Source organism: Lacerta agilis, chromosome 6 (assembly GCF_009819535.1).
Source record: "Lacerta agilis isolate rLacAgi1 chromosome 6, rLacAgi1.pri, whole genome shotgun sequence".
In the NCBI taxonomy this organism is placed as follows: domain Eukaryota; kingdom Metazoa; phylum Chordata; class Lepidosauria; order Squamata; family Lacertidae; genus Lacerta; species Lacerta agilis.
Genome location: NC_046317.1, coordinates 86672766 through 86688630, shown reverse-complemented (window position 1 = coordinate 86688630; position 15865 = coordinate 86672766). Strand labels below are relative to the sequence as shown.

Sequence of the window (15865 nt, the reverse complement as noted above, 5' to 3'; positions counted from 1 at the left end):
CCTGGTCCTGGGAGACCAGGGAGGAGGGGAGCTTGTAGCAGCAGGAGTGGGGGACTCCCTGGCTTCTTCACCAGCCTGACTCATCTCTGCCTCTTGGTCTCCCTCCTCTCCTGCTTCCACCTCTGCTTCTGGACTTCTCTCTGCCACAGACTCTCCCAGCTCACTAAGCCCTGTTACCTCTTCAGCTTCCAACAGCTCCTCCTCCCAGTCTTCTCCCTCTGACTATTCATAACTGTCCCACCACCAATCCCCAAGCTTTGAGCCTTCGTCCCTTGGGGGTTCCCCAGATGGTGCCTCCCCCCAATCCCTCTGTGTCCAGCCAGTCCGTGACATCTCGGCATGCCACAAAAACGCTTTTATTTTTCGGCAAGTATTTCTGGAGCATTAATTATATCTAGTTGCTTACGAGATGCTCTGCTGTTCATTTTGCATTTTGTTCTGTTCTAAACAGCTTAGAAATTTATGGTTACATGCAATTTATGTATAATTTATGTATAATTAATCATTTCTGCACGGATACAGTCTGTACAAACCCATGGGGGGGGGGACCCAGTGCTTGGGAAACAGGTAATTGGGTCCCTCTACCTGGGTGTTGTCCACACACTGACTAGCACAGACTCTCTATGGTTTCAGACATTCCAAAACTGGAGACTCCAGGAATTCAATCTGGGTTCTTCTGCATGCGAAACAGATGCTCTGCCACTGAGCTATGGCCCTTTCTCAACAAAAGCTTGTCCCGCCTTTTTCTCAAACCCTCCACACAAGGAGACTCCACAGGGCGGAATTCAATGTTACACTAAGGTGATCATTTCATCATTTTTACTTGCTGGACAGAACAATCTCCCGTCTCCTCCTATTGTGTGCTGATCTTAGGGCTCTCCTGACCCCCCCAGAGCTGATTGGTGGAGAGGAGAGAGGGGCAGTGCTCCCCCCTTTAAAATTGTTTAGGGGTACTCTCATTTTGACTCAAGAAAACTACCATTTTATAGTTCGTATTGGGGGGGGGGATAAATACAGTGGTACCTCTGGTTACAAACTTAATTCGTTCTAGAGGTCCGTTCTTAACCTGAAACCATTCTCAACCTGAGGTACCACTTTAACTAATGGGGCCTCCCGCTGCCGCCACACGATTTCTGTTCTCATCCTGAGGTAAAGTTCTTAACCCGAGGTAACCCGAAGTGTTTGTAACCCGAGGTGTTTGTAACCCAGGGCACCACTGTACAGTAAATGGACAAAAGTACAAAGATTCACAAAATGTTTAGGGGCATGTGTACCCCTGCGTATCCCCCCCCCCAAAAAAGCATGGGGGGGTAAAGGTCCATTGCACTAGTGGGACTCTGTCTATGGTCACACACACAAAACATTATATTGTACATTCAATGCACCTGAGATCTTGTGTTTCTCCTACCCAGGTCGGATGGCCATCTGTCATGGATGCTTCAGCCGAGACCCCAGAGGGACTAGATCAGGGTTCGGCAACCTTTTTCAGCCATGGGCCGGTCTATTGTCCCTCAGAACATGTGGTGGGCAGGACTATATTTTTTTGGGGGGGGGATGAACGAATTCCTATGCCCCACAAATAACCCAGAGATGCATTTTAAATACCGTAAAAGCACACATTCTACTCATGTAAAAAGACCAGGCAGGCCCCACAAATAACCCAGAGATGCATTTTAAATAAAAGGACACATTCTACTCATGTAAAAACATGCTGATTCCCGGACCGTCTGTGGGCTGAATTGAGAAGGCGATTGGGCCGCATCCGGCCCACGGGCCTTAGGTTGCCTACCCCTGGACTAGATGATCCTTAGGGTCCTTTCCAACTCTACAATTCTGTGATTCAATTTGGACCTGTTGGATATTTTATACCCCTCAAGAGCACTTTGTCACAAACTAGTTTAATTCCAGAGATCAAAGCTCATTGCAGATTGACGCTGCATCATCCCACCGACTGCCATGGATGGAGTTGGCCCTAGAGATATCCCCACCTCCTTAATGATGTTGTGGGTGGGCATACGCTAAGATCACAATTGGCACTTGCTTCTACGTTCACCTTCTAGGAGGGGAAAGTGTGGATAACCATATTAAGGGGAGGGTTTTCAAATGTGCGTTGTTACATCACCCACCCTTATAGACAACAGGATCTAGAATCCACCTAGATTGGAAGCAGCATGTTGAAGATGAGCATGCATGATTCTGTATCTAGGAAACCTACTTATCTGGGCTGCAGATGGGTTATGCAGCCTGTGTTTCTCTTACACCAGGCAAAGGTTACTCTAAGTTCATCAAAGAGCATTCCTCACCTTGAATCCGGGTATCCCTGGTGGTCCTGGGGGGCCAGGTGGACAGACAGTTGGACACTGTACTCAAAACAAATGGGAAATATAATATAAATATGACACACAACCAGGTTCAACCAAAACAAAAATAATTAACCCACGAGGGGAGAAGGCAGCAATATTAATAAGCCTGGAAATTTCTGTTACTGTGTTTCATGGACAATATTCAACTCTAGATCGCTGATGGTTAAGGGAAATTCAGGATTTGGTGGAACTGGTTAAGCCGATTGCTTATCACAACTTTTCAGTAATTTGGTTTTTTTTTAAAATAAATAAATAAAAAAAATAAATCAACAACAACTCTGCAATTCTTTGTTACAAGAGTCACAATGCATCAAATAGCAGCTTTGCACAATGTGTGTGTGGGGATGTTACATCCAACTAAGGTTTACTCAGAGTAAACCCGCTGAAATTAATGGGCCTAAGTTCTTTGCATCAATATCAATGGGTTTACTCGAAGTAGGACTAGCACTGGTTACAACCCACTGCCTCCGTTCTTCTACTGAGTGAAATTAAATGTGTTTCTTTAATAATAATAAAAATACAATGGACGAATAAAGTGTAAGGAACTGTACAAAAGCAGGAGAAAGGCTGTGCCATGCCTCTAGATGTAAAATGGGTCAAGGCAGAGGTTTCCTGCGAGGAAACACTGTTGTGGCTGTTTCTGAGCAACAGGGATTTGCTCTTCCTTGGAAACACTGGGGAATGCAGTTCTGTAATAATAATAATAATAATAATAATAATAATAATAATAATAATAGATTATTATTAAATCCTACCCTCACTATGGCTTCTAAGAACAGTAGCTTGGGGCAGCTTTGGCCAGCCTGGTGTCCTTCAGATGTGTTGGACTACAACTCCCATCAGCCCCTGCAGCTGCATCTGGAGGGCACCAGGTTGGTGAAGCCATGCTTCCTGGGATATCTCAAAAAGTAAAGTCCTCTCCCCTCCCCCTCCCGTCCCCAGGCATGGTCTTCTTCAGCCTCAACTTATCTTAGTTCAGAGTCAATGGAAATTGGGAGAGAGATGTTAATGGTAGTTGCTCTGCAAATCCACAGGACTTAAAGCAAGATATTTTCCTTGGTATTTCCCCCCTTCCAAAAAAATAAAATAAAAATATGTCATTTCACAGCAAGGTTATAATTTTCTATTAGCTTCTATAGGATGCTCTTTTGAAAATGGAAAGGGGGGTGGGGAGAGAGAGAGAGAGAAAAACGCTGTCATTTCCCATCCAACCTCTAAAAAGGTTTTCCTATAAGGCGGTTCAAGAAAATTCCTAGCTTCTCCTTGAGGACTCCAATTAGAAAATGAAGGGAACTGTCACAACAACAGATGGGGAGCGCTGAAACGTTGCTTTGCCGATTCGCGTTAATGTCATGTTTGTTTCAACGCAGAGAATCAAGACTTCCTTGTGCGTGCCCAAAGCCCACAGAACAAACAGTTGCCCTGCCCCACGGGAACAAGGTGCTGTTGTCGACCGCGGACCAAATTTGACTATGAATAAAAGCGATTATTTAAATGAAGAGGAAGGAGATGCACGCGATTTGATGAAGACGTCTGCACCAGTTGTGCAGAACCAGCGCTCACCACCAGGGCATTATTTGTATATTTATTTATATGCCGCTGCATCACAAGTATTTGCGTGGCCAGGCAGAGTCCCCCGAACCCCATGCAGCCCCCGAGCGGAATAATGACACAAGACAACGTGCTATGGGATTAAAACTGGCCACAAGTTTATTAAGATTCAGATGTAGGAAGACCTTGGCTCAGACATTGGGCATTTATCCTTCCCAGCCCCCCAGCCGGGGGTCTGGGTAACTTCAGGGTTATCCAGCATGTGTGGGGATCAGGCTAAGTCTGGAGAATATGTGTTCAAGCAGATAGCCCGCCCCCCGTTTTCCGCCATTGGAGGGGGAGGGCAATGACAACCTCTGGGCGTATGGCCAATGCCTCCCCCCAAGCCCCTTTAACGGGAACCCTGTTATCGCCGCCGCACTAGGGGCGTGGAGTCACCGCCCCACGCCTCCCCTCTCCCCATTTAGGAAGATGACTAAAGGATTCCGCCCAAGGCCTGCAACCACCACCCGAGACCGCAAAATTGCGGTCTTGCCGCCAAGACTACCTACACCTGAAAAGATGGTTCGCAATCTGCCAACCATTCCAAAAGGCCATGTGCAAGGATTCTTACTTGCCTGCTTGGAGAAACAGAAAAGTTTTCTGCAGGCATTTAAAAGTTGGCACCACTCAATGATGATGATGATGATGATGATGATGATGATGATTATACAATTAGGGATTGTAAACAAACAAACAAACAAACAAACAAACAAACCTTGAAAGCCATTTCCAAAGAGAATAAAGCAGAATTATCAGTAAAAACCAGTAAAGGCGGATCTTTAAAACATTCAAAATGTTTTTAGCAGGCGCCAAAAAGAGTACAGTGAATGCGCCTGCCTGGTGTCAACAGGCATGGAGTTCCAGAGTGTAAGTTCTGTCACGCTAAAAGATATATACAGCTTAAGCATTTGTGCAGTTGGAAAATAACTCAAACAGTTTGACAGGTGTGTAAAAGGAAACAGTACCTGAAGGTCTCCATTGCCATCGGGGATAACTCCAGGAATACCCTGCAACAAAGAGCGTGGGGTTTAAAATATGTCACCAACACAGGCCAAGGGTAGCAAAGAATATATTTGAATTCAGACAGGCTGCAAGCTGCTTTTATTGTGTTCCGTATGAGTGTCTAATCAGATCTGAACAATTCGCTATTTATTTATTTTTTGAAGATTCAAGAGCTGGAAATAATCAAAACAGCATTTTATTCATTTATATCCTGCTTTTCTCCCAGTCGGGACCCAAGATGGCTCTCAGCACAAATGAAAAATAACATTATTATTTAGCATAACTTTTAAAGAAAAAAACCCTAGTCTTATACACAGAAAAGTACGGTACTTTTTCACCTCGCCCGAAGCACTGGGCAATCTGTGTCTCCATTCCATTATTGCATTAGTATTCACTGAACAGCACTAATGTGCATTGAAGTGCATTACAATTTTTCATCGGCTGTCAGCAGCGAAAGCTATTGCTTTCCTGAACATAACGCTATTGCTAAAGAAATGGCATCCCTTGTGGGTTCCCCCCAAAGGATATAGTGATGGGTAGCTGAGCCGGCAATTTCCCCCAAGTGCAATAGTATGATCTGGGGAGAAATAAAATCTAAACTTACTGGTGGTCCTGGAGGTCCCGGTGGTCCAGCAAAACCAGGAATTCCAGCTGGCCCCTAAACAGAATGAGAAATAGCAAAGGTTTCAATGAAGATGTGGCCTATTTATATTTGCGGAGAAATAATTTCCAGCTTCAGCCAATGCAGATCTGGGAGATGATTTTGAAGAATTGGAGGTTGCACATAAAGGTATCCCAAATTTATGAAATCCCATCAACATACATATTGTGGGTAACTGTACAAATCTTAATAAGGCTTCTGAATTCTTGAAAATGTGGGGAGGATTTGTCCTGCAAAACCCGGGGAGGGAGAAGCAACGTTTTTATGATGCAGTTTAAAGAACGCGCACTGCGGTGGGTTCCAAACAAGCCAGCAGTTACCAAATAAGATCTGTTTAAATTAATGCACCTAGGTCAGTCGAGCCCATACATTGCAATGGGTCTACTCTGAGTAGGGCTAATATTGGAGACAACCCAATACATGGAACACAGGTAGGTGCTGCCTGCACAAGTCTTTGGGTGAAAGCGTGTGCACTGACTGGTTTGCACATCGCAAGCATTGGTTACGCAGCCAACGCTGAATGCGCAAACACTCCTTATATAGTCCATTTTCCTGGTGTAGAATTTATACCACCTGTTCACATCGTAACTGTCTCGCACCCTGCCCAGATTACAGGCCTAGTTTATTTTGCGGTTCCCAAATAGGGGGAAATAGGAGAAGGAGGGCGTCAATATTCATCACCTTCTCCTTTGTGGCAGGCCACAGACCGGGGTTCCAAAATCTCCCCACAAGCCTTCCACAATTTGGAAGGTGATGAACAAGAGGCAAGGGAGGTGGAGCTAGCATGTTCACCCGCACTATGCCCCCCTGACATTTTTGCAGTCTCCAACTAATGCATCCTAGCAGCACAATTTCACTTGCACAACGGGAATTTATTCCTCCTCCTCCACCTCCTCCTCCTCCTCCTCCTCCCCCCACTGTGTTCACCTCACATGCTTTCCAAATCTGCTCCTGAGGGTTGGGGGGGACCCCATAACAGATTGAGGGGGGAGAGAGAGGGTGAAATCCTGTTGCACCACCAGAAATCCTTGCACTGATATGTTTTACTTGGTGATACTTTGCACACACACACACCCCTATTGGATTATCTGAATGAAGATCTCGCTCCATTCTGTGTCTGTTTACTCAAGCACACTGGTGCCCCAAAGTACAAAAAGAGCCACTCATGCAGTGGAAATGTTGCCGGGGACTTAACATTTGCTCTCCCGGTCTCCCCGGGGGCTTTGCTGATGCAGCAGCTTCGCGCAGCCAATCCCAACAAAAATTCAGGCAGGCAAACAGTTTGACGTCCCCGCTGTGTTTGTTATGTGAGGCCAAACCTTTCCAGCGAGGCGGATGCCGTAGAGGTGAAAGCCCAGGCTGGCTGGGAAAGGATCACATGGGAGCCAGGATACTAGCGGCAGGGAGTCAGAGCAGGGGTTTTGCACAGTCAAGCTCAGTGAGTGGAAGAGGACCCCAGGAGCAGGGGAATTAATGGACAGGACAGGGGAGGGGGGGACAAAACAAAACATTTTTCAGAGGCAAAGTGCCATGCTCCGTCCTTAAAGCAGGGATCGCCAGCTTTTGCAGCAGGGCATATCTGCAAACTAGAGAAAATGCTGTGTGCAAACGGAATATGAAAAGCAAGATAAAACATCAAACATTAAAAACTTCCCTAAACAGGGCTGCCTTCAGATGTCTTCTAAAAGTCAGATAGTTGTTTATTTCCTTGACATCCGATGGGAGGGTGTTCCACAGGGTGGGCGCCACCACCGAGTAGGCCCTCTGCCTGGTTCCCTGTAGCTTTACTTCTCGCAGCGAGGGCACCGCCAGAAGGCCCTCGGAGCTGGACCTCAGTGTCCGGGTTGGACGATAGAGGTGGAGACGCTCCTTCAGGAATACTGGGCCGAGGCCGTTTAGGGCTTTAAAGGTCAGCGCCAACACTTTGAATTGTGCATGGAAACCTACTGGAAGCCAACATAGGTCTTTCAGGACCAGTGTTATATGGTCTCGGCGGCCGCTCCCAGTCACCAGTCTAGCTGCCGGATTCAGGATTAACTGTAGTTTCCGGGTCACCTTCAAAGGCAGCTTCTTTCAAGCCTCATTTCCGGGTGGGATGATGGGGAACCCAGCAAGCACTGAGGAAGGTCTCTGTGGGCACGTGTGTGCCCATGGGCACCTCTCTGGAGAACTCTGCTTTAGGGCATTCTGAGCTCCGCTGAGTTATTGATAAATAAGGTGGTTGGCTGTAAAGAAGGGGAATTATATTATAGGAGGGCATCTTATTCCTTGGGTACCCAAAGGCATCCTAGCTCCCCACTGGGCTGTCGTCATGCAAAGGAAGCTTCAAGCAAGGTTGATGCGGCAAACCTGCATTCTTCTCACCAGAAACGAAAATTGCACAAACCACCTCCATGGGAAAAAATTTTTTGTGGCCGTTTCCTTCCAGGCAGTGCTGGGTTTAGGGCGGTTCCACAGTACAGGGCGCTGAGCCGAGGGGGCACAAAATAACAGTAACAGTAAACCTACATTTATATGTGTACACACTGAGAAGTTCGATAAAAAAGCCACTGTACCAAAAGGAGTTCTTGTGAAAATAAGAAATATTTCCGGGCGGAAAGGGGACAAAAGTTGTGCTCGCTGAGGGAGCCAAATGACCAGAGTCTGCCCCTGCTCCCTTCTCAACCACTCTAAAAGGAGACGCAACAGGCAAATTTTGAACCGATTCAGCACTTGGCTCCAAGAGGGTGCCATTATGCTGGCAGGCATTGCTTATAAAGGAAAGGTCGCCACCTGGTCGTTGGAACATACAGTTGCAACACCTGAAAAAACCGCAGTGCTGAAAGGCAAGAGATTTTTTTTGTCCCTTTTGGGTCACATCATGGCATGGGAAATTTCAGAAGGAAGGGGAACTCACGGGTGGTCCTGGATATCCATTTCCACCTGGGAGCCCACTGGGGCCTGGAGGTCCCTGCAAAAGAGAGAAAGCATGTTATATGAGGACAGGAGCTCTGAACATACAAAGTGCCATATTTTTCAGCGTATAACACGCCCCCATGTATAAGACGCTACCTCTTTTTTTGGGACTCCAAATTGAGAAAATGAGCTTTTGGGGGGGGGTGGAGAATGCCCGCAGTTGCTGAGCTTTTTTTCAGGGGGGGGCGGATTGCCCAGACTTGTTGAGCTTTTGGGGGGGTTTGACAAAGTTCAATCACCCGCAGGACCGCAACAGGCAATCGCATGCACATCGACGAAGCCACCAATCGTCTGCACGCTCACCAAAAGCAAGCGCCGATCGCCCAACCAATTGCCGCAGCAGCCAATAGTCAGCGGACCTTGCCGCACCCACCATTCGCCAGCAAAAATGCCGCTGACAATCTCCTGCTAGCGACGGTCAGCAATCGCCCGTCCCACCTCTCCACTATCCGTGTACAAGACGGCCCCCAATTTTAAGCATCATTTTTAAAAATAAAATAACATCGTCTTATACACGGGGAAATGGGGTATTTGAATCACCTTGCTAAGGAGCTAGGTCTTACTTCCAATCCAATCCATCATTTATTGCGTTTGACTAAAAGCCATTACAAAGTCAATTACAGATCCAGCAAGTCAATTAAAACCTGTTAAATATATATACATATCCAGAGATATACATCCATTTACAATAAGTCAAATTAATGAATTGCCTGCACGGTCTACAACATTGTCTTTTGTATAGCTAGCACGAATACTTTTAGTGGCTTTAGCAAACAGGGCTGTTTTGTATGGCACAACCAGATTGCAATCAGATAACAGCCAACATATTTTCACTTCAGCATCTGTTCCCCAAAAAAATCTCTTTCTGGGGTTTGGGGAGAGGTGACAGTGGAGTATATAACGGGGGAGATCTTCTACCTCACCTACCCTACAAATACAAAGTCTTAAATGCCCTGGAACATTTCTAGATCTCCCATCTAAAACTGATGCAGGCATTGTTTGAAAATGGAGTGCTGTGAACGCAGTTCTCAGGGAGGCGAAGGTAAGTACTGAGCACTGGTGTGGTTAGATTTCGGCAAATAGTACCAAGCTGGTCTTACTTACCGGAGGCCCTGGAAGTCCTTTGCCCTGAAAGTGAGATGAAAATTACATTTTAAAAATAGAAGATTCATAAAAAATAGATCTTGTTTGAAAACCCACTCTCTCCTCTTTCCCCTTCCCTTTATTCAAATATAAAATGTGCAGTTTTCAAACATCAGCAAGGTTTACCTTGCCTGGACTGGTTCACTCCAGCCAAGGAGTGTGGTGGAGTCTCCTTCTTTGGAGGTCTTGAAGCGGAGGCTTGACAGCCATCTGTCAGGAATGCTTTGATGGTGTTTCCTGCTTGGCAGGGGGTTGGACTGGATGGCCCTTGTGGTCTCTTCCAACTCTAGGATTCTATGAGATCCCTCCATGGGCTGGATTGCACGCCCCCCACAATTTCTGGCGTCTGCATCTGCGCAGACACGATTTCCAGCGTCTGCATCTGCGCAGACGCAATTTTCGGCATCTGCATCTGCTCAGACACGATTTCTGGCACCTGTATCTGCGCAGACGCAATTTCCGGCATCGGCGCAGACGTGATTTCCGGTGCCACGAAAGCAAGTCCCCACACTGTGCTGATTCAGCGCAGCTCGCGGGGACTCTCCAAGTGGGTGGCTCAGTTCGGGGGCTGTTTGTGGGCCAGTTAAACGACCCCCATGGGCCCCTTGTGGCCCATAGGTTGCCACAGGTTGCCGACCCCTGACCTGGATGCAAAAGGTGTGTTCTGCCCCTTAGCTATGCCCTTGCCTTATTCCTGCGACTTCAGAAACAGCAGCACGAAGGTTCCCTGTTGACATTGCACTACAAAGCAATGTGCGTGATGCACAACTTACTCCATACTTATATGCAAGAGATATAAAATTGTAGGTTCACTCACGGCTGGTCCAGCTGGCCCCGCAGGTCCTATGGCGCCCTGCCAGATTGAAACATTAAAATTAGCGCTGCACTGAATTTGGTTTCCACTGTGAAAGTTGCCATTTAGGGACAGGTGTCAAAATGATCACAGAAACCCTGCATTCTACTCTTTTGTGAACACCTCTTTGCAGTCATGCTTCTTCCAATTTTATTTCATTTTTATTTGTTTGTTTTTGCATTTATATGCAAAACTTCCAGGGAGCTCTCTTCCTCCCCATTTCATCTGCAAAACAACCCTGCAAGGCAGGTTAGTTTGAGAGGTGGTGACTGGCCCAAGCTCACCCAGTGAGTTTCAGGGCTGAGTGGGGATCCTAACCCAGGTCTCTCCCAGGTCATAGTCCAACATTCTAACCATTATGCCACACTGCTGCTGCTGCTGCTGCTTTGGGAGGTGGGGAAGTGGGAATTCATGCCCACTGCCCAACCATCTGAGAAGGTGCTCCCAGCCTTGTCAAATAGTGCTGAGCACTGGTGGTCACAAAACCAGTTCTACCTTGTGCATAATTACCATACACATGAGTGGTTGGTGCAGAAAGAGACTCATGTCGCCTTGCACAGCTGAATGCACATGCCAGTCCAGTGCCCATTTGCACTAGATCGCTTCGAACTAGTTGTGCAAAAAAAAAAAACAACCAACCTCCTCATGTTGATGCTGCTGGATGTATAGAGATGCAAGTATAGAGAAATTGCAGGAAACAATAAATTGCATATACAGGGGCGTAGGAAGGCTCCTCGGTACCCGGGGGGCGACCGGAGGCACCCCTGGGGACGGGGCATCGTGACGTCATGATGCAACGTCACTGCGACTCCAGCCCCGACAGCGGGGAAAAAAGCCATTTTTAAAAAAGCAAAGCAAAGCAAAGCAAAGGCAAGCAACCTGCTTGCCTTGGCTTTTCTTTTTTTAAAAAGGCTTCTCTCCCCGCTGCCGGGCGGAGCCACCCGCAGGGGCGGGGGGGGCAGCGAGGATGGGGGGGGTGTCACCCTTGTGACACTCCTCCTCCTCGCTGGCCACCCCAGCAGCGGGGAGAAAAGTCCTTTTAAAAAAGAAAAGCCAAGGCAAGCAGGTGACAAGCCTGACACCCCTCCTCGTCTCTGGCCGCCCGGCAGCAGGGAGAAAAAAAAGAAAGGCAGGCGCCAGCGGCTGGCTAAGACAGCAAGCACAGCGGCGCCAACCGTGGGGGGCAGTGCCCCCTGCCCCAAGTGTCACCCCCACCCCAGGGTGCTGCCCGGGGCGGCACGCCCCCCACCCCCACCTTACTACGCCCCTGTGCATATATATTTGCCCTCCCCTCCCTTTCAACTCAGTAATAAGGGAGGCACATTCGCAACCCGCAGCGTTCGCAACCAACAGCATTCACAACCCACAGCGCCATGTCTGCGCACGTGTGAGTTGCGATTCGTCACTTCTGTGCATGCGCAAAGCGCGATTTAGCACTTCTGCACATGCGTGAGCGTGGAAACCCGGAAGTAACCCGTTCCAGTACTTCCGGGTTTGGCGCGGTGCGCAATCTGAAAACGTGCAACCTGAAGCGTCTGTAACCCAAGGTATGACTGTATAGTGGTACCTCGGTTTCTGAACATAATCCGTTCCGGAAGACTGTTCCGAGTTCCAAAACAATCGAAAATGGAAAATTCAATACGGAAAACTCAATGCTTTGATGGTGTTTCCGGAAAACTCAATACAGAAGCTTCCAAAATGCTTTCGAAAACCGAAGCATTTACTTCTGGGTTTACGGTGTTTGTAAACTGAAATGTTCGTCAACGGAGACGTTCAAAAACCAAGGTACCACTGTAATAGCCAAATTATAATAGTAATAGTTAATTCCCAAATTATCAAAATTATCAAAATGTCAATCAACTTCCAATTGATGCATTTTAGTTAAAGTGGCTCCCCGCATGGTGGACTGGGTGCATTTCCGATCTGACATCACTGCGTTCCATAATCTTAATTAATATCAGTTACATTTCAGCTATAATAATAATAATAATCCCTTAGTCAACAGCTCCATAGTCGAAACAAAATAGGAAATTCTTTCCAGTAGCACCTTAGGGACCAACTGAGTTTGTTCTTGGTATGAGCTTTCGTGTGCATGCACACTTCTTCAGATACTGAAGAAGGTATCTGAAGGTATCTGAAGGTACCTGAAGAAGTGTGCATGCACACGAAAGCTCATACCAAGAACAAACTCAGTTGGTCTCTAAGGTGCTACTGGAAAGAATTTCCTATTTTGTTTCAACAGCTCCAGTGCATAATTAATGGTTTCCATCCGTGATTTTACAATATATAAATTTATAAAGCTTCAAGTGAGGAACTCAAACTATTATCTTTATTCTGCCCTGCATGTGAAAACTGTCATGTCCATGGAGGTCATGTGACTCGTGTGGCAGCACAACCCGGAAGACGCATGTCCCAGTTTTGCGCTGGGGCATGTCAGAGGGTGTGGTGGCACCATTCACGTTAAAAGAAAGGAGATTCCGACTAAACATCAGGAAGAACTTTCTGACAGAAAGAGTTGTTCAGGTTGAGGACTGGAGGGAGCTGTGAATATTGTGCATATTGTTATAGGTTTTTTGGGGGTGGACCCCACTAAACCCTAGAAATTAATAAATGGCAGGAATTCGATTATTTGGGATGTGAAGGGTAAATACACGCTGCCAAGGAATTCTTGGGCTAGCCTACGCAAAACGACCTGGGCAAGTTAGGGCCATAAAGAAACAATACAAGGCCATTGAGAACAAAGCAAGGCAACTGTCCTCCCCACCCCCCTTGCCCTGAGCTGCGAACAGAGACTGGGGGGGTTGGAAGATTGCTGGGGCAACTGGGTGTGAGGTGAAAGGAAAAGAGAGTTTTTTAGCGGGATGTTCTGGGAAGAAGGAGGGAGAAGAAAGACTGGGATCCATCTTGGGCAGGCTGGCTGAAGGCTGGCTGCACTGATGTGAGGGACAGGCCCCTCTTGAAATGACCATGCTGTAAGATCTGGACTCCCTCCATGCAGACTGAAGGTGTAAATAGGGGAATAGACCATATTTCTTAAAGCTACAACTGTCTCCAGTCTTTATAGAGCTGGACCATAAAGAAGGCTGATCGCCGAAGAATTGATGCTTTTGAATTATGGTGCTGGAGGAGACTCTTGAGAGTCCCATGGACTGCAAGAAGATCAAACCTATCCATCCTTAAAGAAATCAGGCCTGAGTGCTCACTAGAAGTTGAAGTTGAGGCTCCAGTACTTTGGCCACCTCATGAGAAGAGAAGACTCCCTGGAAAAGACCCTGATGTTGGGAAAGATGAAGGGCACAAGGAGAAGGGGACGGCAGAGGATGAGATGGTTGGACAGTGTTCTCGAAGCAACTGGGATGAGTTTGGCCAAACTGCGGGAGGCAGTGGAGGATAGGGGTGCCTGCCGTGCTCTGGTCCATGGGGTCACGAAGAGTCGGACACGACTGAACGACTGAACAACAACAACAACAACACAACTGTCTCCGCCGTGTCTCAATTCTCCAAAGCATGGGTAGGCACACTAAGGCCCGCGGGCCGGATTAGGCACAATTGCCTTCTGGATCCGGCCTGTGGACAGTCCTGGAATCACCGTATGGATCGACAGTGCCTGCATTCTTTCCCTCTCCCTCCCTCTCCATCACGCGGTGGTGGCGCCTCCTCCCTCCCTCCTGGCTTCTCCCCGCCCTGCCTAGAGGAGGAAGGGGGCTGGGCTTTGTTGGTGCCAGCAGCAGCAGCAGCAGCAGCGCTTGAGCAGCGCCATTTTATGCAGCCCCTCTCTGGAGCCCTTTCGCACACTGCTCATTGTCCCTCTGCCGCCGCCAGCCCCTGCCCCTCGCAAGACACAGGTAAGCAGCCACCGGAGCTCATGGTGCTCTTGCATCACCCCCCCCCCCAAATAGTCCAGCACTCCACAAGGTCTGAGGGACAGTGGACCAGCCCCCTGCTGAAAAAGTTTGCTGACCCCTTCTCCAAAGGGACACAGACCCTGGTTGAGTTCTTGGAAGAAGAAGAAGAAGAAGAAGAAGAAGAAGAAGAAGAAGAAGAGGAGGAGGAGGAGGAGGAGGAGGAGGAGTTTGGATTTGATATCCTGCTTTATCACTACCCTAAGGAGTCTCAAAGCGGCTAACATTCTCCTTTCCCTTCCTCCCCCACAACAAAGACTCTGTGAGGTGAGTGGGGCAGAGAGACTTCAGAGAAGTGTGACTAGCCCAAGGTCACCCAGCAGCTTCATGTGGAGGAGCGGGGAAGCGAACCCGGTTCCCCAGATTACGAGTCTACTGCTCTTAATCACTACACCACGCTGACAATCTTGCAGAGTGTGGGAGTGGCACCTAACTTCTGTAACAATATGCATGTGGGGATGTCGGTGTGGGTGGGTGGTGCATTTGCAGATGAACACTAACAGGCACAGGAGGAGTTCAGCGCCCCTCCTGCCTGTCGTTTGCAAAGCGCCTCCCCTTTCCCACCATTGCGTGTCTTTGAACCCCATTTGAGGATGCAAGTGCCTTTAAGCAGGATTCGAACACAAGAGCATTCCCCTCTCCTGCGGCTTCCAGTAACTGGTACTGTACTGAGAAACATTGCCTGCTATGACCGTGGAGGCAGAACAGAGATATCCTGTCGAAAGCTCTTTCCTGTATGAATTTGCCTTAAAAAGGGGGGACTTGGTTTACGAAAACATCTGAAAAGTTGTTGCTTGATTTGGAGTTCAAAAGGAAGGGCACCCTGGCATTCTGCATACCACACCAAAGCAGATTAGTAGGGTTCCCCCACCCCCGTTAAATTTAAAGACAACCCTCTAATCAGATGGACAGCTTCTGAGAGCTCAAAGCCATAATTAATTCCATTTCCACCCCCTTAAGATCAGGCTGTAATCCCATCAAGATCAACTTTGTTTACAAATGCCAGCTTAGTTATATATTTTTAAAAGCTCGGTTATTCACATTTTTTGTTTTGTTTTGTTCCTGGACTACTTTCTGACCGATGCTAAACTAGTCTTTTGCAGTGTTGGATGCTTGGAACGAAAGAGTGGATTGTTGTCCTTCTTAATGACTGAAGAAATGATGAGTTCTCGGAGAAAGCTTGCTAATTATTAACATCAAATCGGCTGCAGAACACGCACAAATCTTGAGCCAAAATCCCTTAAAATATGGAAAGTAATTAAGACACTGGTTAGCTGTATGTGCAGTGGGTAATAGCAAAGTTACGGGACCCGTGGACCTCTCCAGATATTGTTTAGCCTGGATAAAAGGAGACTGAGATGAGAGATGATAGCCATCTTCAAATATCTAAAGG

General features: G+C 47.5%; 1 protein-coding gene across 1 annotated transcript in view; it reads right to left on the bottom strand.

Moving 5' to 3' along the window:
* COL9A3 (collagen type IX alpha 3 chain) overlaps positions 1 to 15865 on the bottom strand; it is a 48170-nt gene that overhangs the window by 29765 nt on the left and 2540 nt on the right. The window contains exons 4-9 of the mRNA XM_033153991.1: positions 10535 to 10570; positions 9679 to 9702; positions 8516 to 8569; positions 5563 to 5616; positions 4922 to 4963; positions 2304 to 2360 (exon numbers count right to left, since the gene is read on the bottom strand). Coding sequence (XP_033009882.1) covers positions 2304 to 2360; positions 4922 to 4963; positions 5563 to 5616; positions 8516 to 8569; positions 9679 to 9702; positions 10535 to 10570 — 267 coding nt within the window. The remainder of the gene's footprint in view (positions 1 to 2303; positions 2361 to 4921; positions 4964 to 5562; positions 5617 to 8515; positions 8570 to 9678; positions 9703 to 10534; positions 10571 to 15865) is intronic.